The sequence below is a fragment of the Camelus dromedarius genome, chromosome 20, assembly GCF_036321535.1.
Source record: "Camelus dromedarius isolate mCamDro1 chromosome 20, mCamDro1.pat, whole genome shotgun sequence".
Classification (NCBI taxonomy): domain Eukaryota; kingdom Metazoa; phylum Chordata; class Mammalia; order Artiodactyla; family Camelidae; genus Camelus; species Camelus dromedarius.
In genome coordinates this window covers 28,503,776-28,531,671 of record NC_087455.1, presented here as the reverse complement: position 1 = coordinate 28,531,671, position 27,896 = coordinate 28,503,776, and the positions used below count along the sequence as shown (strand labels likewise).

The 27,896-nt window shown below is 36.8% G+C and overlaps 1 protein-coding gene across 4 annotated transcripts; it reads right to left on the bottom strand.

The window, feature by feature from the left end:
* AZIN1 (antizyme inhibitor 1) lies at window positions 1-27,753 on the bottom strand. 4 transcript variants are annotated; one of them, XM_064476916.1, is made up of 13 exons: window positions 27,389-27,753; window positions 23,076-23,213; window positions 16,353-16,510; window positions 11,051-11,248; window positions 9,383-9,556; window positions 8,417-8,589; window positions 6,812-6,946; window positions 5,341-5,422; window positions 4,830-4,904; window positions 4,072-4,234; window positions 3,099-3,214; window positions 2,560-2,774; window positions 1-2,333 (listed from the first exon to the last, which is right to left on the bottom strand). In XM_064476916.1, exons 4-13 carry the CDS (start codon window positions 11,150-11,152, stop codon window positions 2,222-2,224), a joined length of 1,347 nt encoding a protein of 448 aa, XP_064332986.1. In that variant the 5' UTR covers window positions 11,153-11,248; window positions 16,353-16,510; window positions 23,076-23,213; window positions 27,389-27,753; the 3' UTR covers window positions 1-2,221. The 4 variants fall into 4 exon arrangements, with proteins under 4 accessions (XP_064332986.1, XP_031295287.1, XP_031295285.1 ...); XM_031439427.2 differs by having other exon boundaries at window positions 16,365-16,510; XM_031439425.2 differs by lacking the exon at window positions 16,353-16,510.
* Window positions 27,754-27,896: the final 143 nt, after the last annotated feature.

Here is a 27,896-nt window from a genome sequence, read left to right as displayed (position 1 = left end):
TAAGGAGGAATAAAAACATTTTATCTGTGTATTCAGAATCACACACAAGTTACCTTTACAGTTCAATTTACTATATAGAAATCATTTGGGTTTTATATTTTCAGTTAAATTCTGAACTGAGATTACAACGTTGTTTTAAAAAAAGATTGTTACAGTAATTCAGTACTTTTTTAGCATACCAAATTGAAATACATAAGTTCAAACTTCAAATTTATGGCAAACAGTCTTCAAATACAATACAGACAGTTTTAAAGTTACCCTATCATTCACATGTCGTACTTGCAACTCTGAGCTGTTATGCACAGAATAGCTCTCCTATAAAATACGGCAAAATTGACATGCCATGAAGCTCAAAGTTGTACAGTCAAGCCAAGAACTCAAAGTTGTACCATCTTTTAAAAGATTTGGCGTTTCTGGACCAAAAAGCACAACATGTAAAGAAGGTTGGGAACAATTCCTCCTCCTTGGTTACGGATAAAAAAAGTTGCATGGTAGCTTGGAATTTTGCATAAAACTCCACATTATACCTTGGAAAGTCCAAGGGTAATTAGATGACAACAGATTGGGGTCCTAATTTTTTTTTTATTAATAGAACCCATAAAATTCAAGTGGGAATTAATCAAATCAAAAATATTAAGCACCTACTGGTTTAAGAGATTGAAATTTATTAGAGATTCATGATCAATTTCTTTCCACCTTGAAATCAAGGTGCAAAAACCAGCTATTAAGTGCATTCCAAACTTCTCCTATGTAGCACATGTAGAATTTTCTGTCCATTGGCACCAAAGTGAAGTCACATTTCCTCTTGGGAGACAGAAATTCCACATCTGAACATAGAGTAAGTTAGGAAAAATGACCCCTGTTGTTTATTTTATTACTATTGTGATTCTGAGATCTAGGATTACTAATATACTAGCAGTGAACAATGTGAATTCCTGGCAACAACTGTCAGGTTAGTGACTAACTCCCTTCCCCCAATCACCATAAAATTTTAGTATGAAAAAGAATTAAAACTAATTACACTAAGCTGAAAAAATGGGAAGTAAGAAACTAAATGAATAGCTAAAACAACAAACCCTAAGTTTGAAATCATTGCAACTGAGAAATTGAAAATAGGTGTGCTTCACCCCAATCCCCTCACAACTCTGAATTTAAATAATATTCCGTGCAAAAGAGCATCAGTTTCTGAATATAGATGTAGCCCTTCTTTAAGATTTAGTGCGCTGCAGTTTTCTGCAATTTTATTTCCCTCCCCCAAAGTTTATTCAAAGTATTTAATAGAATCTTCCATTTCAGCCAAAAGATTTGATTCAGAGATTTACTAAGGTACTCTATGCATTCTATCTATACAGAAACACCTATTAATTATTACAATTGGTTTATGCAGAATTAACATTTTTTGGTGTTAAAATTGTTAAACATCATGCTTACTGAACATCAACTCTCCATAATGAATCTGAACTTCACAATGATTTACCAAACAATTTACTTAAATTACTAATTAAATAACTGAAAAATAGTACTAAGCCAAACTAAACTCAAATGGCTATAAAGGAAAATAACCTTCAAAACAGTCCATATACACATCTATTTCAAAACTACCTTTGCTAGCTAGCCCCCTTCCCAAAGTTTTAGCCTGAAAAAACAGTAAAATCTACACAAAATTTTATTGCAATCATACAAGGGTTACATTAGGTCAAATACAACAAATACTATGATGCAATTTTACATTTATTAAACTACAGTTCAAAGCACAAATTTACACATTCTAAATACACTAAACGTATCTAATGAAGTCACACTGGTCTTCCACTGACATTTGATATATCTGGGTGAAAGACGTTAACTTTACAAGACTTTTTAACACGAATCCTTAGTATAAAAACTGTGTACTTGTATGTAAACGGTTTAATGGGGAACCCAATTCATGGGCTTCCATCTCCACTAAGTCATCCATTTTGTTGCATATTTTATTTTAAATGCTTAAGGGGGTAGGGCAAACTGGTAAGTTTAAATCTGGATACATTATCTAAATCTCCCAATTATGCCCAATGAATTATAGATGAGAGCTGATTTCGTCTGGTCCCAAATAGCTATTACTAATAGTTTTTGTTTCCAAGAGAATTAACAGAATAAGATTGTTCAAATTTTTTCCACACTGGAATGTAGACCAGACAAGCTTAACCTGCAACTTCAGATCTAAAGAAGCATTAATGCCTGCTTAAGCTTCAGTGGAAAAGCTATCTTCTTGGCTCAGCTGGATGCAAGAAGGCACAAAGAAGAAGTTCTTCATCATTGTGTCTGATGTAATTCCAGAATCTTGCATCTCATACCTACATAAGGAAAAATTAACACGTTTGAATTTAAGTACAAAGACCACACAACCACGTAACAAATGAATAATGAAATAGGACTATAAAATAACTGGTCTTCCAATCACTCTTAAGAGATCATTTTGCTATTACGAAGTTATGCATTCATTACAGAATTAAAATTAGCAAGCATTTTATGTCACCTAAAATACCCAAACTGCTTTAAAATAAAACAACACCATCTTACCAATCATTGTATGACATCATGTAATAAATAGCTGGCCTCTGAAAATCATTAAAAGCAGATGGTTCATGGAAAGAATCTGCTCCCATGTTATCAAAGATTAGCCAATCTCCCACATTCAGCTCAGGAAGAAGACAGCTTTCCACAATTTGATCAAGCTCATCACAGGATGGACCCCAAAGGCTGCTTGTAAACAGAGGCTCATCTTCCTTGTATTTCTGTAGGGAAAAAGGAGTTCTTGTTCATTAAATTTTTACTCAGGTAGGCACTGAATTTGAGGCTGATAAGAGCATTTTTCACTACCTCAGATCCAATGTGTCACTGAAAGAAAGCCCTAGAGTCAGGGGCAGTGGTGCTCCTCCTTAACTCCACTGGAGGCAGCAACTAAAGGGACTTAGCCAGTGGAATGCAAATCCTCAAAAAAGGAACTACATTCCCCACCCAAAAGTATTACTCCAAAATTGGGATGCATCTTAGAAGTAACAGCTCAGTTCATAAACTGCCAAATAAGCAGTTTTAATATTATTTGTAATAAAACTTGCCTTGTGAACCTCTGGAATGGTATTTAAGTCCTCAGATAGTTTACTTGCAAAAGAACCATAAACACCATCATTCATATAATACATGAAGGCTGGTTCATCACTTCCGGTTTTTCCTACTGAAATAAAACAGGGAAAGTATAGATGAATTTATAGTAAAACATCTAAAAGGCATATCAAATAGCTTGAATTAGTAGTTATCAACTGACTCAGTTTCACATTCCTCAAAACATAAACACCAATATACTGACATACTTTAAAACTATAGCCTAAAATACAGAACTCACTTCACAAAGGACAACCACTGAACATATGAAAAAAATGCTCTACATCATTAGTTACCAAGTAAATGCAAACTAAAACTACAATGAGGTACCACCACCACACAACTGCTCAATGGATAAAATTTAAAACACACACACACACACACACAAAATCAGTAAAGGTGAGGAGCAACTTGCACAGTGGAGAGGAGGCCACTTTAGAATGGATAAATGTATACTCATTCACAAGTTCGAGGGCATCCCAAACTAATCTATGGTAGAAAAATAATCAGAATAGTGATTATCTGGCAGTGGAACAAAAATGGGAAAAAATTCCAAGATAAGAAATTTATATTTTTATAGGAATGTCGGTGTATGCCTTCATTAACTTGTCAAATTATACGCTTAAGATTGTACTGGTTCTTAAGGGGAAAAAAATCAATCACCTGGGGAAGTTTACCTAAAATACACCTGTCAAACATCAGCACCATTAAGAGTTGGATTCAGAAAGTCTTAAGGAGTGGGACTTTGGCTAGGGCATTTTGAAAAGCTCCCTTGCTGTTGCCTATAATGGATGAAGACCACCTACAACTTTATAATACATAAAATGTCCTACAGTATAATTTATACCTGAGTAGTATCTGATAAATTCATCTTCAAATTAATTGGAATTATCTACTAACAGAAACAAAACTATAAACTTTGTAACTTACCTCCAGAGGAAAACTTATCGTTTTCAACAACTTTCTTTGCAATGATATTAACTGCAAGTGTAAATGCAGAAGACACATAGTAGCTTCCAGGTTCAGAAATTATCTTAATGCCAGATCCTTCAGGAAAGTAGACATCCAACAAAGGGCTGATAACATGATTAACCTATGGATTTTAAACCCCACATTAAGGTTTCAATATTGGATTAGATAATTCACAACAGTAAGAGACTAACAGCTATTAAATTTTCTAGGAAAATTAAGTAGTTGAATTATAGGCCAGGAAGCTTAGCATTGAAGCAAGCTTTCAAGTCATCAAAGTTTATTTTCTAACTATCAGAATAGCATTAACCTAAAAAAAAAATTCCTAACTCCAATGGCAAAGAGCTACTGGTGATTAAAGTCATGTTTCTATATTCAGTCACTAGCAACCAAGGACCAAAATTTCAAATCAGTTTCCAAACTGGAAAAGTGAAGAGTGATGTGTATCTGGATAAAACAGTTTTCAAGCTGTCCAAGTTATGAATTCATTTGTGCCATCAAGTACTGAAATAAACTTTTGTGATAAAATCATGCTACAGAGTTCAAATTGTCGAAGATGGCTAGGTCTTTACACTGCCCATTCATTTTCTTAGAATCAAATTTTAAAAAGATGCCACAGGCTTTAGTTCCTGCTATAAAAACTACACATGCCTCTACCACGTAGGTAGCCAAGAGTGGGAGATTATTCCAGTTACGTCCATCTACTGAACAACATTTACCTCTTCCAACTGAAATTCAGTTCCTGTGAAGCCTCCACCAATGTCTAACATGTTCATTGTGAAGCCAAATTCTCCCTAGAGAAAGGGGAGGAAAATCTTTAAATGCTCTGCCAAATCATAATGCATACAGGGACATTTCAAAAAATCCCAACCAGGGAGGTGAATAGTATCTGTTCTGACCTTCATTTTTTGTTTTCTAATAACAGAAGCAGGTTAATTCAGTGTTATTTATACTGTTTTATGTTGTCTGTACTACCTTAGACATATGCAAGTAAATTACTTTATCATCCCTTCACACTCATTTTAAAAAATGTGCATGTCACAAATGAGTACTTCAGAGGTAGAAAACCACTGAATCTTAGTCTTAAAATAACATCCTGACTTAAAATATCAAAATAACTTAACGTTATTTTTATTGACATATAGTCTATATACAATATTAGTTTTATGCATACCAAGTGATTCAGTTATACATATACATACATATATTAAAATAAAGGGAAAAACTTACAGCCATGTCAAACACACACCGAGCATCAGATAGAGCATGTACATATACTTGAGATTCTTTGCAAGCACTTGAAACATGAAATCTGAAAGAAATAGAGTAATAAATTTGAAGTCACAGCATGTTTTAGAGCACTTTCTATAACTTCTTTCAATTCTCATTCACCATACTGATACAAAAAAATATTCACATTAACCTTACCAAATATTTAAAGCATTAGAAGCACAGCCTCTAATCATCCAAGTTATAGCATGAGTCTTTTAGAAAAGGCAGTGTTTGGATAATATAATTTTATAAACAATCTTTTTTACAATAAGGTATCAGTCATGCTCCATGGCTATCAGATAGGAACACGCTTTATGCGTGTATGGTAAAGTAACAAGCATCACCAATAATTGGGTGACAAAATCTTTAGATACATGTTTTATCTAAAAAGTATAAAATGTATCTATTGTGAAATAAAATACAAGTGAACATCAAGTCAGCTGAGCACTAGTGATAAGTTAGAATGACTTATCAGTAGTGATACTTTTCAAAAACTCAAATATGTAAGTTTAACTGAAATATGGTTTTTTGCACCCTGATTATGGTGGTGGTTTACACAAATATGTTAAAATTCACAGAAGAATACACCCTAAGTCAACCTTCCTTTATGTTAACTAAAAAAAAGTTAAAACTTAGTTGAAATATGAGAACTCTCAAATATTGTCAATGTTGTCAACTAAGGCAGGAAGTTCAAAAAGTAGTGATTCTTGACCATCTTGATGAACAATTTAAAAATGTGGAGCTTTGTGCTCCAAATGTGACAGACCATAGTTCTGAAACTATCATCTAATCATTAACTCTTCCTGGGTCTCAGTTTCCTTACATATACAAATTGAGAGGGTAAAATAAAGTCTACTAATTTTTTAAAGTGCCCCTGAGGGATTAAAAAGGAGAAGCAGGGAGGGTGTAGCTCAGTGATAAAGTGCATGCTTAACACACATGGAGTCCTGGGTTCAATCCCCAGTACCTCCATTAAAAGTAAATAAACCTAATTACTTTCCTCCCTCCCTCCCTCTAAAAAACCCCAAACAAAACCAAACAACAAAAAGTTAAAAAAAAAAAAAAAAAAAAAAAGAGAAAAAGTTTCAGGATACGAAAAAGAAAAAATGAAATAACATCTACAACTTAGAAGTTGAATGTCATTTTGGTGTTCATTAGAATGCTAGTAAATCCCTGCATTCAATTTAAAAAGAGGTGATTTAAATTACTAACTGAATTGTTATTGACTATTTTAATCTCTTTCTGGGGTGGGGGAGGGGCAGGCACAAAATAATACGAATGATAAAGCATATTTATTTTCCTAAACGAAGAAAATGTGTACATTAAACTGAAAATTGAATCTACTGAAGTTTATGCAAATGAAACCCTAAATCAGTAAGCATAAAGACAAAGATTATCACACAAAATGAAGTTTAAAACAAATACTCACTTAACCCCAATAATTTGGACATCAAGTTCCTTAGCACATTCCAAAAGATGCCTACAGTTCTTCAGAGTAGTGCCAAACTTCATGTTACCCTCTTCACCTCCAATATTATCTTCTGTTGCAATATGTAGTAAGACCCTAAGAGAAGGGGAAGATGATTGGGGCAGAGTTGGTTTACATCATCATCAGCACATGTGAGGCCTGAAGATTGTAGGAAGTGTGTTGACTATGCTGTCAGCGCTCCAAAATCCAGCGACGGATGAATCAAGTGAACCTAATGAAAAACAATCCTGTATAGAGAAAAAACTAGCAATTAGGGCCTAAAGAATGACGCTTACAAGGATGGGAATGTGGAAAATGCAGGAAGTTAAGACTCTTTTGTAGCAGCAAGAGTAGGTTGGGCTCTGTAATGAAAGACATTACTTTCAAATGAAGTCCACCAGTCCATAAATCCACCTAGAAAGACTAAATTGAACAGCAATGCCATCGTTGTCTTTCAGTAAAAACTATCGGGGCTTTAAATGTTTCAAATTACCTGAACTGTTTTAGCTAACTAAACTTCTACCACTTATTCTGAACAGTCCTCTCATTAGCCTTATACATCTAACAAAAAAATTGGGAAGTTTTAAGTTAATGTGTCTCAACAGTAGCCTTTTAGACTACTGATTCAAATCTATTTGGTTATTTCCTTCCAAATCATGACAATCAAGACAAAAATGATCAAGACTTAGGCAATCTTAAATCCTATCAGGACAATTTTTCTTAAGAATATCATTAAAGTCAGTAAGAAAATTATAGACATTAGCAAAATATGGACATGATAACACATTTTCAGAAACATGTAACATACACAAAGACTCACTTAAAAAAGTAAACAATTTTGTATTAATATACTTTTAGTATAGTCTGAAGTTCTCATGATAGTGCATGACAACATGAATTTTGCCTTAAAATTTTTCACAAGTTTTTAATTAAAAAAAATCTTGGTGGGGGAAAGGGAGATAACTCAGTAGTAGAGCACATGCTTAGCATTCACGAAGTCCTCGGTTCTATCCCCAGTACCTCCATTAAAAAAAAAATCTTGGGACGCATGTGTGATTAAGAGTAAAATCATTAAACGTCCTGTCTGAAGAGAGGTATGGGCCTTAAAGAAATCTCTGGAATCTATGGACTAGCCTCTTAAAACTCCTGACACTAAGGATGGCCATTCAAGAAACTATGGCCAAGGTTAGTTTAAACCCTTAGCTAACCAGGAAAAAAAGCTCAACAAAACACATCCTGCTCCCAATATGACAAATAACTAGCATGATTAATAATTATGAAAATGTAGCTGTGACCGTAATCTGACTATCCTACCAAATTTTCTTCCTTGAATTAAAGATTATAAATTCATATCCCCAAATGCCCTTATCTCATCTGAACTCCACATGAAGGATCAGACGCAGGCAGCCTATAAAATGCTAGCACTTTCCATATTGGAACTTCAAATAAGTTAAAATAATTACAACATATACCACTGCTCTGCATAAATGCCCCCCTCCCTATAGGCTAAAGTCAAAAACCCAAACCCTAAGTAATAAATTCCCATGTACTTAGTTTTATACTTACTTGGCATTTGGGTGATTACGTGCGATTTTCTTCAATTCAACTTCATTGTCACATGTCATGATATTCACTCCAACTTTTGCTGCATACTTTATCTGAGATACTTGCTTGCAAGGACTTATGTAAATGATGTTTTCTGGAGACACACCCAATTCTTGCACTAAAGCCATTTCCGTCTAAAAATAGATTTTAAACAATGTCATCTAAAAGGCAAAATTTCTATTACTTTTCCATTACTGCCTTATACATCTTTTTTTTGGTTAAATTCAAATTATATAAGGTTAAATTAGGATTACATAATGTCATAGTTCAGATTCTGGTAGTGATTACCACACTATACTCTGTTTAAAACCTTTAAAAAGGTATACGGGCACCCCTCATTTTATTGCAACCTGCAGACACTGCGTTTTTACAAACTGAAGATTTGTGGCAACCCTGTGTTGAGTAAGCCAATCAGCATCATTTTTCAACAGCATTATTTATGTATGTTGTATTTTTTTTAAAGATATGAAGTTACTGCACACTTAACAGACTACAGGGTAGTATAAACATAACTTTTATATGAATTGGGAAACCAAAAAATTCATGTGACTAGCTTAATTGCAGTGGTCTGGAACCCAACCTGCAGCATCAGAGGTATGCCTGTAATTACCATCAGAGAAATCCCGTATTTTAGGCTATTACCTTGCTGTAATCGGAAGTAACTTTAGCAAGCTATAGGCTAAGAATGAGAAATAAAAGTTGTTGATTAAAGATAAAGAAAGATTATGAAGTCTCATTTCACTGAAACTTTCCTTTCATGGGTACACTTAAAAGTTTGTAGATTTCCATTAGACTGCAAATTTCAACAAGAGTTTAAAAACTCATTCAAAAGTCAAATTTCCTTGCAATTGTTCTCCTACTGTTTGGGGTCACCATAAGTTAGTCAATTTTGAAATGCTGCACTTTAACAAAATGAAAATGACTTACTTTACTGGAACATGCAAATCCAGTTCCGAGAGCGGCCAAAATCTCAAGTACAGCTGGAGTGGAGTTGCACTTTACTGTGTAGAATGGCTTTATCTGAGCCACTATGTTCTGCCACTGACTGTGTTTCTTCACAATCTTTCCAAGATCTCCCACAAAAAATGCATTTTTCCCTGTCTATTATGGTTTTGAAAAAAAGAAACATTAAGAGCTATTGAAAAGAGCATCATAATGAGTAGGGAAGAACTCCCTTGGTTTCCTCCACAAATGAGCCAACATAAACATTTACATATTACCACATTTAATGCTTTTTAAGACCAATTAAGATAGATCAAGCAAACAAAGGAGAATCTAAACATTTTCTCAAAATATGACTTTCTACTTCAGAATTGCCTCAATTTCACTTTTTGAGTAGAGGGGAGGGAAAGACCTATTTCGCTCCATGCTTTCCTCCACTGTTTAAAATAGACCTACAATTAGAACCAGGAATGCAAAAACAAACAAAAAGAACTATCTCCATTACGAATTGCACCTAAAGACAGTAAAACAAGGTAACAAAAGAAACCCATTTTTAAAGAGATGCATTTGGTTAAGTCTCTGTGCACAGAGATGGCAAAATTTTAAAATATGGAAGTATGCTAAATGTCAGATAAACCTTAGTAAGCATATTCTTCCCTCAAAAGAAAGAAAACTTGATTTTAATTAGGGATCTGGGAGAGATTAGTAAATGATTTCAAAGTTGAGGCTACTCTAAGAATAGAGAGATGACTGCATGTCAGCCAGAACATAAATTACCTAATGTTAGATGGCAGACAAAATAATCTTATTTAGAATATATAATATTCAAATATTGTTTGAAAAGCCATGAAGATATTACTGTTTTCTACTTTTTTATCCACATCACTTGAAAATGTACATTATTGAAACATACTGACCGGGAAACAGACATGTTGGAAATTACAGGTTATGTGTAGCATATAAAGGACAGTTGTACTGAAGTTACCCTGTCCTTAAAAGGCAAGCTGCCATCCCTAACATTGTGACCCAAGAAGAGTGTTGTTAAGTGACTAAGAGACAGGTCACCATACTTCCACTAGGAGGTTCCTAGTGACATGAGAAAACTAGAATGGCTTGGCTGTAGAATAGACTGAACAATATGACAGTGTCACTCTCTCTCACTTCCTAAAAAGGAATTTTGACAGTACAAGAGAAAAATAACAGGATTTTGCTGGTATGTGAGGAAACTGAAGCATATCTATAAAGGTCAAAAGAAGGAGAGAAGTTTTTTGGGTATCCTATTACTGAAACCAGTAACATGAAAACAATTCTTCAACAATCAGTTGACACTTGGAGGAGAGTGGAGAATAAGCATTCAGAATAAATTCTCAGCGAACATTCACAACCAAGATTATCTGAAATATAAATTAAGAGAGTCAGGTGCACACAGAGAAAGAACTGTCAGGAAGCATTAAAAAAAAAAAGGTAGAAAGAAAACTTCATCACTATGTAAGGGGTATGGGGAGTTGTCAAGTTAAGACAATCTAGAAAAGTCAACATCTGAACAAAGTACTTTTATTACTCGATTAAGATCTTGGAAACAGAGCATTGATGCTTTAGAATTCGGAAATTTGTGAACACCGTACTTTGAAAAATGTGAGACAGCACACTTACCAGGGTATGTTCATAAACATAGTTATCAATAACATTTCCAAGGTTTGTTCCTTCATCCAAGAGGCCAACGGAGTAGTTTGCATCGTCAATAAATCCTTTCATCTCAGCCGTATTCCACAAAGCCGAAAGTCATAAACCAGGAAAAACAAGAGACGGGCCACCAAGCCTTATGTCTGGGTCCTTAGAATATGCAACAAACTGTCAAAACAGAAGTTATTTCAAAGTCAGTATTATTTCATTAGTCAAACTTAATGTAGGAGTTGTCATGTGTGCTAATAAGAAGTACCTAATTTAGTGAGCAATCTGTGATCATTTAACACTTTCAGAAACACTGGATCATTGATATCCTTTCCTCTAGTGCCCACTGTAAAGCAAATGTGTACTCATACATTTAAAAACAAGCGCAATATGACAATTTCTTGAGAAGGTAGCCATCACATACGCACAATTTAATACAAGTCAACATGGTTACCTTATTTACATATTTGCAGGCCCAGTCTGTTTTATTCATCTCGTTTTGTAGTTCTTTCCTAACACATAAAATTTTACTCATTTTAAGTAAAGAAAGATAGTGAAATAACTATCCTCAGCTAAGAAATCAAAATAGTCTGAACTTCAATACACTGCCAGCCACATAACAGCGTGCTACCAGGTAACTGCAGACAACCGCCTTCCAAGTAAAATTCTAGTACATATGAAATGTAAGTAGTAGAAATGGGTGAAAGTGGAGGCCAACTTGAGGGGACAACCAGTAGCTTTCACAGACTGCCTAGATCCCACCACAAGCTAAATTAAAATGGAACTAGTTAATAATCTAAGTCTCTTACGAGACCTATACATCCTAAACCATTTATGTACTAAGAACTCTGATTTTTAAAAAGGCATCAGACCAAATCCAATCCTTCCCCCAAACAAACCTTCCCCCTTTCTCCAGATTACCCACTGTTCTCTGGAGCAACACATATTTCACATCTCTTCTTTGCTGAATTCACTGGTTCTTAGGTTACTTTTAGGCAAAGATTTCTTTTAACACAAAGAAAGTCCATAAACAAAACAAGTCCCCCAGACAGGATGCCACTCATTGCCTGGTACTGATTTGTGGTTGCCACATTAACAATGGACATAGACTTGCTTTCGGCAACCTCTTTTAAAACCTGCACAGCTTTTCCTGTGTCCTTGATTTCCTCCTCTCCTTTCCCCTCCCTCTGCTCTATGCTGGAAGTTCACCTTGGGTAACATCCCTTGTCCTAAAAATACACTCCTTTTCAACCTTCTCAAAAGTGTCAGCTTTTTGGTTGCACCAAAACAAACTCATCAGTAAGCTATAGCATTAGTCAGATTTCATGAAACACAAACAGTATTTTAAAAACACTAACAGCTTTATTTCTAAGAAGTCAACTACATTCAGTTTAGCTGAGCAAATCTCTTTCTTGCGATGGTAGACACTACAAAAGGTGAAGATACTTTTACTTTATCAAAGGAGTTAACTTAGGCACATCTGCATGAAACCTAATATTTACGGCAAGTAAACTCAAATCATAGCCTGGACATTCTCTAAAGGTTGTTATACCAGAAATGATTTAAATCTGTGTCCAGAGGGGAGGGTATAGCTCAAGTGGTAGAGCGCATGCTTAGCATGCAGAAGGTCCTGGGTTCAATCCCCAGTACCTCCTCTAAAAATAAATAATAAAACCTACTTAATCCCCCACCACCAAAAAAAAAAAAAAAAAATCTGTGCCCAGAAAGTAGACATTTTAAGCTTGAGGATATATATTTATTTTAAGCAATGTTAAGACCAGCTAGAACATCAATTTTAGGGGGATATTCAACTATGCACTAAAGCAAATAGGAAAGATAAAAGATAGTCATTCAAAAAGATCACTTATTCTATTAATGATGAAAAATACTTAAGATCTTTAGCCTCGTACTTCAGCTCACGAGAGTATATTCTACTTTATATATAGCAGTATTTACTAGGGAACCTTGGGTTATCAATTATAAACTGTCACAGACAACTGCTACTAAACGCAAATTCTAGTTTTGTTTTTTTAATGGAGGTACTAGGGACTGAACCCAGGACCTCGTGGATGCGAAGCGTGCACTCCACCACTGACCTATAGACACCACCCACTCCCGCCCCAAAGACAAGCTTTTAAAGCCAGAACAAGATGAAGCTCAATTTCCTACAACTACAGGGTCTACAGAAAGGCTAGTTTTTCTCTACTATCAGGATTCTAAATAGTTACAAAAACATCAGGCCCATTTCAGTCCAATCTTAACTACTGAATGCCCACATTCTTCAGAGCTTTTTCTAGAATAGTACACAGGGATAAGAATATTCTTTCCTTCCAACAATTTGCAAATTAATGTACAAGTTCAACTCCCACTGCCTGCTAAACTAGCCTAAATCTAAACGCAAGTTTTTATTTTTAATAGCAGTGTACCAAATACTTTATATAATATTCTGTAAACCTTTAAAACCACAAAGTTGGTATTATTTCATTTTATGGATGAAGACACTACAGCACAGAACAACTAATTAGGCTATCTCGAGAGATGCTGATGACCAAATTATAGGCATACCTTGGAGATACTGCAGGTTCAGTTCCAGACCACTGCAATAAAATGAATATTGCTATAAACTGAGTCACACAAATTTTTTGGTTTCCAGTCTTAGATGAAAGTTATGTTTTAAACAACACTGTAGTCTACTAAGTGTGCAAAAAATATATGTATATCTTAACTAAAAATTAATGCTGTTGGAAAAATGGCACCGATAGACCTGCTCACCACAAGGTTGCCACAAACTTTCAATTTGTTATTAAAAAAAAAAAGTAATTTTGTAATATCTGCCAAATGTAATAAAATGAGGTATGCCTATATGTTAGAAGGAAACACTGGTCTCCCAGCAGTCCCCTAGAAAACACAGGTCCTCTTTTGGAAATGCAATACCACTCTCAGTCTTTTTGACAGAGCTTTAATGAAACTCCCATAATCAATTAACCATTTCTCTTACACATAAATTCCCATAGTTGTTAATAAACTCTACAAAGTTTATTCACATATGGTACCAATTAACAAAAAAATTCTTTAAATAAACATACATGGTACCAAAACGTCCTATTGTGCCTACTCATAGCCTTTCAATTTTTCTTATGACTATTTTTTACACTTCAACCTTGTTCCTTCTGAATCTTTTGTCTAAATTCTCAGGTAAACCCTAAACTTGAAATTATTTTTTCCTTTTTCACCTATCTTATCAACAGTTTACATGCAGTAAGTAGTGTGGACCTACTTTGACTAATGTACACACCAGTGTAACCACAACTACCATAAATTTCTTCCAGTCCCTTTTGCAGTAACCCCCAAGTCCACCTCAGGTAACAATTTATCTGTTTTCTATCACTATAAATTTTTAGACTTCTGTAGAAGTGAAATAATTTTAAACATTGAGGACCAAACTAAAACAGCTGACAAATAACTGTACTACCAACATGAATAAAAACATGCAAAAGTGTGCCCTGCTCTAAAGGAGAGCTATAATGCATGCAGGGTGGCTATATTACCATCACTGAATTGGAGGTCTCACTTCTGAGGTAACGGTAGGGTTAGTTTACCAATTTGTAGCTGACGCACAAAAGGACCGTGATAGAAAAATAAAATGTATTATATTGGTAATATCAGACAAAAAGGATTACAGGACTAACACACCTGAAACCACTAAAACAGATGTAAACGTGGTATTTTTTACTTTAACTATACTGAGCACTGCAATAGTTGACTAAAGCCGATACTAATAAAGTCTATATATAAATGTGGAGATAAGTGAGCTCTATCTTGGTCCATCTTTTTCAATGCTCACTGGGAAGGCTTTGAGATTCCCATAATTCCTAGCCCATAGTAGGTGCTGAGAAACAGGAGGACGAGGATGATTGTAAGAATGGGGAATTCTTTACAGTTGGAGTGGTTAACAGCAAAGAACTCCCTGAAGTGTGTTGAAAAAGATGGTCCATCCTTAAAAGTAGCCCCAAACCTTGATACACAAGTGAGCCACATGTAAATGCAAAAAAGCTCAACTGTCAGTTAAAAATTAAAAGTTATGCCTAGAAAAAACTAATTCCTCAAAAGAATCCAAAACAAAAAATCTTCAGGAAACAGAGTTTTGAGCCAATAAACCCTTTGTTCAAGTGAAATGTCACTTGAAAGCCCAATATTCCGAACAACTGAAAAGGTTTAAGCAGGTGGCTAAGCGTAGGCTGATCTTGATTGAGTCTTTCCCACCCCCAATATCTCAGAGTCCTAAAAAGCAGTTCATAACCATAACCCTAGAAGGCTTTGCTTGCAATTTTCTTAACATGTAAGCAAAAATACTTTAAAGCTCCACTGTTGCAAAAAAGGTTTATGTTCTACATTTCTGCTTTATAATGCACTGAAGTGAAGAAATAATTTGACTAAAATGTTTAAAAGGCATCTGAAGTCACTTGGTGATAATGTTAAGCCAAAAATCTATGACACACTGCATGTTCTAGGGAGTCAGAATGAAAATAAGTGTGCAAGTGTTGTTGGGGGTAAGGAGAGTCTATACTGTATGCCAGATCTACCAAGTCAATCCACACCACAGGGAATTTCCAGGAACCTCTCTATTAAGAACGCAGACTCAAACCCAGGTGATGATAAACTTTCCCCCATGCTCCAATCCTGGGTGTAATTCCTAAGACAATGCACCATTTTTTCTTTTATGGCTTATAAATCAGAAACAGGACTGATATACTGACTCCAACACATTATGGACCACTGTATACTATTGTCTACTGCTGCTTAACACTGACTTACATTAAACTTAAGAAAATCCTATTTAATCTTAGAGTTTCTTCACAATGCATTAGAAGTTAAAAGCAAGCCTATTTTTAACAAAAGCTCCGAAGTTTATTTTTACCAAGGATGTGTCCTCTTACTCACCACAAGAGCCTTTAAGCTATTTTCACAACCAAACACCTTAATATATGGTGAAAGAAAGCTTGGCTTACTTTACACCAATACAATTACTGCAATCACTATACTATTTTTATAAGTAATTTCCTCTTGGACATCATAGCTGGGAAGAAAATAATTGTTTAACATTCCTTATTCACAGCTTCATATTGGTGTTTTTGATAATACATTTTCCATGAAAAGCTGCCAAGGAAAGAAAAGGCTCCCAAGAACTGCACACTGCTCCCTGGAGCCTTTCATGAGGCCGTGAGTCCTCATGTCATCAAGAGGGCAGCTCCAAGAGGAGTGGCTACAGCAGCTGGGCACTTGCCTTGTTACACACCTGCTACAAAGGCTTCTACAGTTGATTGTACTTCAGAAGAAACTGATACATCTCTCAAATAATCACAAGATAATTCTGGCAGCAACAGCCCACTTGACACCAAGCTGGATGAATATGAGTCTTGGATTTCTGAAGTGAAGACCTCCCTGGAAGTAGAACAGGGAGAGCTGAAAGGTTGAGAGTATTGTTTCAGAGACATCTAAGCAGGAAACCCAACCAACACCAGTTTTCTAAAAGGATTTTTACTCATTAAAAACGAGAACTTAAAATATTTTGAAATTTACACTACTATTACTCTGAAGAAGCCTAAGGGCATTTCCACTTTTATTTTTTACATTGGCATTTGATGACTTAGAACTCAGCTCACAGCTTTAAAAACAGACACAATGCTATTAGAGTCACCTCTACATTCCACATCTGACAGAAAAATGTTACTTACCACACAGAATATTTTAGAAATAATTGGCCAGAAGAACAGAAGGATGACTTTGGTACTGCAAACATGAGATCTGGAGCAGGCCTCCAGGAAAGTAGTTTCAGGAAGGTACACACCAGAACTGGTAGGTAGAAATTGTGTGATGATCATAAGACCATATAAACTCTTGCCATACTGGATCAAAAATAAGTGATGGATAATAATAACCTACATTGAGAACTTAGGATAATCAGAACAGGGGTTACGTCAATTGACAATTAAGAGGTAAGCCAATAATGGCAATAGACACCCTTAAGTTTTATTTTTTTAGGTGACAAAGTTGAAAAAAAAAACTAACTCTAAAGGAATAATATTAAAGGTGAAAAATAAAAAATTAAAAAAAAAATAGACAAGAATGAATAGGGAATGTAACAGGGCAGTGAAATCCCAAAGGAAACAAGCCCAACATGGCTAAGTTTGAAATACCCATGTAAAAGGCTGCCCAATGAAATAATTCACAATTCTAAAATACATTTTAATGAGAAAATGGAAATACAGAATTTTCATAGCAATATGTTTGTGAGTGAAAGGGACAAGATCAGGCTCCCTTAAAAAAAAAGTGTCTTGACTATTTGAAGTGAAGACTAAATAATTTTTTTTCTCGAGGAAGTATGTACCTGTTCAGAAGTAAATAAATAAATCTCTTTGATAATTAGAAAGTAGTAACCTTACAAGCTTTTTACTTTTCCCAGTGCAGCACAAGAAATAACCCTTAAAACAAATGCATTTAGCTACTATTTTGATTACCTTCAGGCAAATCTCATTGCCACCTCCCCAAGAAGAAAACTTATTTCTATTATATAAAGCATGTGTGTATTACAATTACTGCAATAAAACACCAGGTTAAGGAAGGCTGAAACCTTAGAAGCCTCTAACCATCTTCACCAGGTAGCAGTGGTACCTAGAAGAAGCATGTTCAGACTTTTCTAATCATCATTCTCTTGTTATTTAATCTTTTTATTCCTCTATGTGCCCCTAAAATATTGGCTTTACTGGTTTTGATCTATGACTGGAATCATTGTTTTCTTACCATGACTTCTTTTGCTCAGCCTTACAGTTTCAATTCCTTCATGCAGATAGATAAGACTGAAGTCCATTTATTTTACATTGCTGCGTGGTATTCTTTGTAGATGTACCACGTTTATTTGCCCAAATAGGACCTATGGGTTCTTTTTTTTTTTTTTTTTTTGCCATTTTACAAAACACTGTCATTTCTTATTATTATTTATGTACCAAAAGGCAGCACTACTCACATTGTCATCTGCAAACTAGCTGATCCACAAGTTAAAATCAAGCAGCGTGTTACCTGACATTCAGGCACAAGAGTCTATCTTGCTGACTAGCAGTTTAGGTAGCACTAGTCTAAGTGCTGGAGTCTAGGGCCACATACCTGGGAGTGAAACTGCTACACTGTTAGTGAAAAATGGTTTTCAAGCTTTTTGTTCATTTTCCTATCATGTTTTTTGCTTTTTCTTATTGACCCGTAGGTGCTCTTCATGAATTTAGGATAGCAAATCTCTCTCAACTGAGTATTATTTATCTTGTTATTTATAGTGCCTATGTTGAACAATTAGGACAGCCCACCCTACTTTTGGTCATGACAAATAATAACATGCTAATCATGCTGAACCTAGTTGATGAGCTAAAAAGATACTATTTAGAAGCTCTTTATAAACTGGGCATCAGAAAATCTTTGCAGTAAAAAAAAGATCGATATGGCTAATACTAATCACATTCACAATAATAATTATCCTAGGGTGATGACAATTACCATAGGGTGATGCTGTCCAACAGAATTTTCCATGATGATTGAAATGTTCTTTGTCATTGTCCAAAACAATAGCCATTAGCCACACATAGTTCCCAAGCACTCAAAATGTCTCAAGCAACTGAATGTCTAAGGATCACGTCCCCACACATTACAGATTTCAAAAACCAAAAAACATTGTGCTCCCCACTACCTCCAAATAACTTTGCTCAAGGTAACAAAGATCAATTCACAAGGTTATAAAACTAGAAAGTAAAGGAACAAAAGATAACAAAACTCCACACCAAGTAAATCCTAGAGATAAAATGTGTGCTTACCTAAGATAATGAAGGAAAGGCAATTAGAGTAGAGCATTCCAACAGTTTATCATCTTGGCTCCTGCTGCAAGTCACTCAGTTACAGGCATTTAAGACTGCATGGTGGCTAGATAGGGTTTGACCAGACTAATCCTTGCAACTCAGTATGCTGTACCAATATTTCCTATTCAAGTTATAATGTTCTACACATTATTCATTGGATTAGAAAAAAGGATGGGCAAATCTGTTTCAGTTAGCTTGGGACAAATTGCTTAATTAAGTGTGCATGGATGTCCCTGGAATGGAGGTGAAGGACAAAAGTATTAGCGTTTTCTAGGCCTTACCATAATGTGAGAGCATTTCACTTCCAACGGCCTCCTAAGCTTGTCTGCACAATGGACAGCCTAAAACAGCAGCCTACCATTTTCCTAGATTTTATAGTTTATAAGATATAGTTTACAAAATACTTTTATTTACTCCTAATCAGAATTAAGTGTCTCAAAATGCTTTTTTTGAGGGCAGAGAGGAAGAACCCCAAACTCAACTCTGGCAAAGGAAGTATAATGGAATACACAGATTGGTAGGGACTTCTGTGTATTCCAGCTCGACCATCTTCCATAATAAATGCAAAAACCATTTTATCCCCTTTAAAAAATGATCTACACTGCTATCCATTCTATTTGGCCCTCCCAGAAAAGAATCTAAATTTGCCTAAAGAAAGAATACCAGGTCCCCTAAACCCTGTTTTATACATTAACATGCTATTATTCTCATTGGGCTTATATAGAAAGCTGTTTTGCAATTTTACACAAGCAACTCTATGCATGCCAAGGGGATACACATACCTTAACAACTGGTCCCTAAATCTGTGTATTTCAATGATAGTTTTATTCATCTTTGTCATCTTTGTGGTCAAAGAATACCACCATTAATAAAGGTTCTGTTGAATCTGCTTGCATCCCAGAATCTAAGTTACCAAACTTGTCTCCATAATGAGCCCAAAACCTGCCTTTTCTACAATTAACTGTGAAACATGAAAGAAATAGCACTATGTAGTAAATTCATACAAGATACTCTATTTCCCTAGCTAAAATAATCCCAATCTAGGTAAGGCAGGCCCTATTAATGGATACGTAAATATTAACAATCAAGAGAGAGAATCTGAATATTTAAAAATTTAAGAGTCCATTTTAAAAAATCATTAATTGCCTTTTGCATTCTTAGATACAAAACGTTAAAAGGGATGTGCTAATCAACTCAATCTGACTTCATCAAAGCAGATCTGCTAACAGAAGTAGTTGGTTAGAAGAGAATTTATTCTGAAACAGTATTTAAATTTTTCATTAGGCTGATCTATTAATTATAATCAGAGCTCTAGCTAAAATAGCTTGAAAACCAAGTCCACTGGAAAAAATACTGAGACATGGAGCCTAGTAAATTTTTTCAAAAGCATTCAAAAACATTTCCACAATAAGAACCCTTCATTAATCTGAGATCTTATTGGTTTAAGCATGTTGAGGTATTTTTATAGTGCTCACACATTACACCACACACATATTCAAAAGAAAAAAATTTTACTATGTAAGCAAGTTACAAAGTTTCCAAACACTTAATGTAATGAACTATCTCAAAATTTAAATGGTTACCTGATTTAGAAACCTACCTCTGAAGCCAAATCCTAGAGCTTACACCACCTGCAGAGAAATTCTATTGAAGTACTGGAGTATAACATGATTCAAATAGAGCTATCTCATGTAACTAATACAGCTCATGTAACTAGACATTTTGCAATGCTATGTACCAAGCATTTTCCACGAAGGCCAGTGTGTTAAGTTCACTGAACGACTTCTAGTTTTCCAAATACTATTGTTGCTCCAGAGAAAACCTCAGGATTTCAATGTCCAGTATCCCAAACTGCTACCAATATCTAAGGACATTTTTGGAATGTAGAATTTCTCTTGCCATCTTTACTAATTCTAGTCAGGAAACATATGGGGCCAGGTATCTTTCTGAATTCAAAATTTCTGATTTTAAAATGGTAAGTTAGTATATATACTTTATATTATGTAATACTCTCCAGGAGGCTATTAGTTAACACCCATCATAATATCTCTGCAGCAAGATTTAGGAATATTAGCACTAAATGGGATAAGTCTAAATAAAAATAGCCTCAAATCAGCTTAGATTCAGGTCAACTTTTTGTTCCCAAATCAGGTTAGGTCATACCAAGGAAGCTATAAAAATTTTTTAAAAATAACTTTCAGATTTCAGAATTGTATGAATAAGGGATTGTCGCTTAACTTTACAGCAAAGCATGAAGAACTAAAATATCCCTTAACATAATATACATTGTACCTTGGCATAATAAGTGTCACTTTGGCTGCCAGAACCTGCAGAATTAAAATTGTTAGCATTTTCTGTTTGTGTCCGTCCTCATCACACCTCCATACACAAAAAAGGGAGAGATACTATAGACTTTGAGTTCTACAATACTATTTATTCTAAATAAAGATTACTTTTCCCTGAGTTGCTAGAATCATTAATGTATCAGCTAATTGATAGTTTCTCAAGTCTATGAAACACATCTAGAAATATTAAACATAATGCAAAATTGTTTCCATTTAAGAGACTTGAAATAAAAGAAGCTTTATCTTTTAATAGGGTCCTGCTTAAAACATGAAGATTGTTCTTAAATTTCCATTTTAGAATCTACTCCTGACTATGAAGTCAACTACACTCCACTCAGAAAAGTTTTAAGTCTTCAAGCCAACTTGGGAGGAAACCTCAGATATGTTGGAAATAGAATAGACAACTAACAAAAATTAAGAGACAATTGGCTTGGCACTGAACTGATGGCAACTGTACATCTCTTTAATATGCATCCAAGTTACCTGGTTAAAATACAGATTTCTGATTCAGGTTTCGGTGTGATGGAGAGTCTGCATTTCTGTTCTAAGGGATGTCAATGCTACTGTTCCAAAGACCACACTGCATTAACAAAGGAAAGTTAAAACACTCAATAAAAGAGAAATCATTCTACCAGTTTAGGGCTAAAAGGACTGTTTTAGTTCAACTTCATTTTACAGTTGTGATATTAAAAAAAGCAATTTGCTCAAATATCCTATAACTAGGAGGAGCCAATATGGGAAAACCTTCCTAAGTCAGTAGAACTTTCAAGAAATCTATCTTATTATTTAAACTGGTCCCCCCCTTTCTCTTTAGACTTATGAAAACAAAGTCTAAAATTGTAATTTGAGGTTGTGTTGAAAAGGTTTGCTTTAACGTACTCTCCAGTTAGCTCTCTTTCCTGAAATTTTGTTACTCCCTCCAAATCTCTGGCCCACTTAAAAACATTTAAACTTCAATACCAAAACCCAAATTTTAATAGCAAGAAATCTACAAATAAAAATTTAAAATGAACCACAAATCTAGCAGCACAAATTCAAACAGTTTACTGTGAAACTGCATTTTGCACAGAGATTTAATTCAAAGTCAAATCCATACACAGAAGTATAGCCAAAAACTATCCCTGAAAAATCTCTTGGGAAGGCAGCAAGTTGGGAGTCAAGCACATATCACCTCTTAGTAAGTCCCTTAAAAACAACCAGTTTTTCCACCAGATTAGTATTATACAAACTCACTTTGTGAAAAAGAATATGAACTCCAGAAATCACATTGTATCTGTCAAGATGCTCATAACCAGAAAAACAAGAACTAAGATTCACCTCTCATATCCCAGGCTCTGGGGTAGAGCTTCAGTGAGTGAAACGGAGAGCAGAATCTTTTGATTTTTTCTTTTCTGATTTTTAAGCACAAATACTTGAATCCACCGAGTTAAATGGCCACATTCTACAACTGCCCATATTTTAAAAAACAACAACAAAACTCTCCAACTTGTATTAAAAAGTGGACTAATAAATTTCCTGAAACTTAGCCTGCAGTATGTATTTATTATAATACATAGTGATCCAGTCACTAGTAAACAATGCATACAACTGAATCAATGTATCCATCATGCTGCTATTTCAAAACTTTTAAAAGAGCTTTAAGGGTCACTGTACTTGGAAGTGGTAAATACAATGTCAGGTTTTTAAAAAGACAGAGCAACAAGAACTCTATTTCTATTTTTCAAGACTCTCTCCAACCCCTGCACAGATGTGAAAAATACTTACATGGACAAGTTAGGAGATGGAACCCCCCTATCATCAGCTAGGTTCCCAAGGTGGCTCAGCGTTGAAGTCGAACTGTTCTCTATACAGCACTTCTCCTAGGCCCTCTGGATAGTTGTATACTTGGTCAGAAAGTTCGCCCTAAAGAAGAAAATAAAAGTACTATGTTAATTCCTATGTTTTAAAACTTTAGGTTGGGCTTCAAGAAGGTTGAATTGACTTAAAGGCTAACTACCAGAAGTTGTTTCGGTTTTGAGAGTGTTTCATTAAGGTAGTATTACACAAAATAATGTTTCCAAAGGGTTTACCACAGTACGATGTATTCTTTTATGTAGTAAGCATTTCTAAGCTGCCGAGTACAAAATTCACAGAATTTGACGTCATGGTCATCTTACCAAGTTGCTCTATCTACCTACTCAGTTTCCTGCCTTCTCCTAACTTCATTTTTGCTTTTATTTGTCCTCAAAAAAAAAAAATTCTAAGTGGTTTAAAATTTCATCATGTCCAAGTACCCTCTCTAACCTGGTGTGTATTCAAGACTTTCTATGTATAATGTTCTAGCATGATCAAGTAGTCTGAAACTATCCATACTACTGCTTCTACTCTCCAAATTCCAAGTTCTTTACTTAGGTGTAAAATCCTACTACGTATCAAAATGATAAACATCTTGTGACTTAGCTAATACTTTATATATACATGTGAAGTAACTTCTGAGATCTGCCTTATGTATTAGATAAGTAACCTCTTAAGATTTACCTCCTGCTCATACCTAACCTATCTAGATCTAAGTCAAGTCACCCTACTACCAGTAGGAACATGAATGTGAGTGAACGTGCTTAGTGCACTACAAAATGCTAAATAAGTTTTAGAAATTTTTTTTAAGTTATTATGGTTTGACTGGATAGACTACCACCTCTAATCTAAACCACTACATCTATACTTCTATTTGTAATTCAGTGATTACTATTTTAAAGTAATACAACCTGATAGTAGTTGTTAGAAAAGAGGTGGTAAGAAGGAAACCAGGAAAATGATGTAACTTAATTATAAGAATCTAAGATTTCAGAAGCACTCTTAGGTATACTGTCAGCGTATCTTATGTCAATTAGGATGGAGGCACTCTTAGGGCAGATAAAATGTTCTTTCAGTCTACTAGAGGTATCTGCTCACATGCTAACATGACACTTATAGATGATGAGGACCCATACCAACACACAACAGTGACTATAATGTTGTTAGACTCCACGTAAGTGCTCCAAAACAAAGGTTCCAGTTCTTCCCATATCAATGTAATTTTAAAAATTAACTGAAAGCTGACTCATGCTGGAGACACGCAGAATTTATACTCAACTGTCCAAAGGAATAGGAAATTATCCTGGGTGAGACATTTTCATTCCCCCTCCACACACACACTATATACACATAGCTATTTTGCTATTCAGTGCAACGCAACAGCAGTGCTGTGAAATGTTCAGGACATTAATTCTCAGACATTCAAGAAAGTTCTTCAGCAGGACTTCTAAAACATTTCTACCTAACAAAAAAGATACTAGTCGGAAACTGAGGGCCCTAAACCTTGAAAGGCACATTTTTAATAAAAATAAAAGGGGTAAAAGGCCATTTATATACAGGGTAAATAGAATGTTCATTTGTACAATTAAGATCAACCAAGAGATGATGTTAAATGAAAAAGGAGATACAGGAAAAGAGAAATTCTCATTTAGAATGGTATGTAAGTTGGATTGTGTACAACATTGTAATTAAATTCCTTGTTTGAAGATAATGTTTCTCGCTAGAGTCTCTTGAGGTAACTAGCACAGGAGAGCTAGAACTGAGTCAGCAGTTGGCCGGTAAGTCATAAAAAGACCTCCAATCATTGTGATAGTATCCCCAAATTATCAGTATTTCTCTGAAAATTCACATTGCCTTTACCAATAACTTTTCAAAGTGCTCTGGGTATTCTTTCCAGAAACCCAAAACCACAGTCTAATCATAAGAGAAGTATCAGACAAACACAAACTGGGGGACATTTTACTGGCCAGCACTTCTCTAGACTGTCAGACATGAAAACCAAACTGAGAAACTGTCACAGATCAGAAATGACTTAGGAAGACATGCCAACTATGTGGCACAACAATGTGGTACCTTGGACTGCCCCCAGGACAGAAAGAGGACATTAAAAACTTGCGAAATCCCAAAAAAGTCTGGAGTTTAGGTGATAATAATAATGTATCAAAGTCAGTTTCTTAGTTTTGAAAAGTGTACCACCTCTTATAACGAGATAAACTGGGTGATAAGTATGAAGTAATTCTGCACTTTGCAACTTCTTGGTAAATCTAAAATTATTCCAAAATCAAGTTGTTTAAAAAAAAAAATCAAGCAAGATATTTATATAATGGGCTATTAGTTAAAAGAACAACCTACTGATGAATACACCATGGATGACTATCAAAAATATGCTGAATTAAGAACCCTTTTACATAAAAGAATGCATACAGTACAATTTCATTTATACGTAAGTTCTAGAATAGGGTTCTATAAAATAACTAATCAGCGGTTAATTAAAAAAAAATCAGACCCGTGGTTGCCTGTGGGTAGCGAGGCATGGAGTTTGAAGGGGCAAAAGAGAACCTTCTGAGTTTGATGGCAACGTTATACACCTTAAGAGAGGTCTGGATTACACGGCTGTATTTCTGTCAAAACTCATCAAACGATTACTTAAGATCTGTGCATTTTGTTCTGAGACTTTTACCCAAAATTTTAAAAAAATAGTTTTCTATTTAATAATGTGTGCAAACTTAGGTTGAAGGGAATGACGTGTTCTGGTGTCTCCAACTTACTTTGACATGTACAGAAGATGGATTAGATAGATGGCAAATAAAGCGAAATGTAAATTAGTAGACTCTAGGGGAGGGAACAATTCTTTCACCTTCTATCTGAAAATCCAAAGTTAAACCTGAGTGCCAAGAGGGAGGGCACTTTATTGCTGCACCTACCACATCACCTATAATTATTAGAAGCCTATGTTTTCTACTAAATGTAAACTCCTCAGGCTTTATTTGTCTTCATAACCAGCATCTGCATTCTTCTACATTTGCAAAAGAAATCAAAGGACTGTTAAGGCCTCGCCCTACAGCCATTAGCTGTATTTCTGCCAGGCTCGGCCACAACCACCTTTCCTGATCACACATCAATTCATTCTCTCTCCCTTTCTAAGAGTCCTCAAGTTCCCATCCAACCTGGGGGCTCAACGGTGGAAATACGATGGAGACAAAACATCTTAATGTATCCAATATGCCGCCACAAAATCCAGTTCAATCTGCTGAAACATCATGGGGCTGGAAACTGTGTCCCCAACCGTTTCAGGTTTCCAAGCCAGCATCTTAGCCGAAGAAACATACGTTCAGGATAATATATTGGGTAGAACACGACACCATCATTAACTGTTAGCTGCCAAAATAGAACCTGATAAGCCACCCAAGTCTACCGCTCTCCCTCTTAGCCCAAGAATCGCGGCACGGACGGGAAAACGAAGCCATGGTGACTAATCCTCGGGCTCCAGGAGGTGGCTGCGGTGAGTGAAGGCGACTCGGCCCAATCAGGAGCACCGCAGGGGGCGGAGCAGCAGCCCCGAGGCTTCCAGAAGGGGCCAAAGGCCTCTCGCTCGCTACCTGACACCGGGGCTTCCCCGCCGCCGGGCCCCTTGCGGCGTCAACTTTCCTCCAGCAGAGGGGGGCCGCACTCCCCGCACCCTCGAGAACCCGTCCTCCTCCCGTAGCTGTCACTGGAGGCCGGCGACGGGCCCGCCCCGCTCCATTCATAACCTAAGGCCGTGGCGGCTGCAGCCGGTCGAACCGCCCACCGGGCTCCCGGAGGCTAAGGCGAGGCGCCGCTCAAGGCCCGGCTGCGGGACCGAGGCCCCTCAGGGCTGCGGCCTGGCCCCCTCCCCGGAAACAGCAATGCACCACGGGAGCGGGGTGGGGGCCGCACGCCTCGCGGAGGCGACGCCGAGACCCCCGCGCGCGCCCCCATACGCACACGCCCCCTCGCCCCAACCGCGGCAGCTCGGGCTCGGTCCGGCCCGAGGGCTCGAGGCGTGCTCGCCGCCCCAGCCCGCCGCGCCGCCGCGCCGCCGCGCCGCCGCCGAGGCACCGGCAGCCGCCACACACGCCGCTGTCCGCCATGTTCGACGCGGCCGGCCCCGGGTCGCTGAGGGGACTCCGGCCGGGCGGCGGGGCCCAACCCGAGGTCCCCGGCGGCTCCCTGAGGCCAGTCCCGCGACCCGGCCCGCCCGCGCCCGTCAGATCGGTACTCACGTGAGATAACGGCCCAAAGAGTCGGGTAAAGCGTCTTCTCTTTTTCGGCGGAATTTTTAAAGAGGGATGTGGTTACCTTGAGCAGAAATACCCAAGGCGGCCTGGGCCATAGGCTGCGGGGAGACGTAGGGGGGAAAACGCGGCACCGACACCAGCTGTGCAGCAGTGGCGGCGGCAGCCGAAGGAGAGAAATAGAACAACGGCGCGGGTACAAGAAGAAAGGCGAGGGCTAGGTGGGGAGAGGATTCGGCCTCGTCACACCGCAGAGCAGAGGAGCGAGAAAGGATGAGAAGAGGCAGACAAGGCGAAAAAAAGGAAACACCGCAGCCTAGCAAAGAGCCAGAGAGTGTGGGAAGGCGGCACCGGAGACGCCAGTATTTATAGTAAGGGGGCGGGGTCTGGGGACGTCACAACCGGCCGGGCTGCCGCGCGAGCGGGAGGGATCGGGGCTGCGGCTCCGAAAGAGAGGGGGCGGAAGAGAAGGGGAGACCGCGCGGAGGGAGCTAAA

Bases quoted from the DNA above. Each gene is read 5' to 3' on its own strand.
- AZIN1 (XM_064476916.1), bottom strand. From the start codon at position 11,152: ATGAAAGGATTTATTGACGATGCAAACTACTCCGTTGGCCTCTTGGAT. The intron at 8,590-9,382 runs GTAAGTCATTTT...ATCTATTTTTAG, and splicing joins GATTTGCATGTTCCAGTAAA to ACGGAAATGGCTTTAGTGCA. The intron at 4,235-4,829 runs GTAAATGTTGTT...TAAAATCCATAG, and splicing joins CTGAATTTCAGTTGGAAGAG to GTTAATCATGTTATCAGCCC.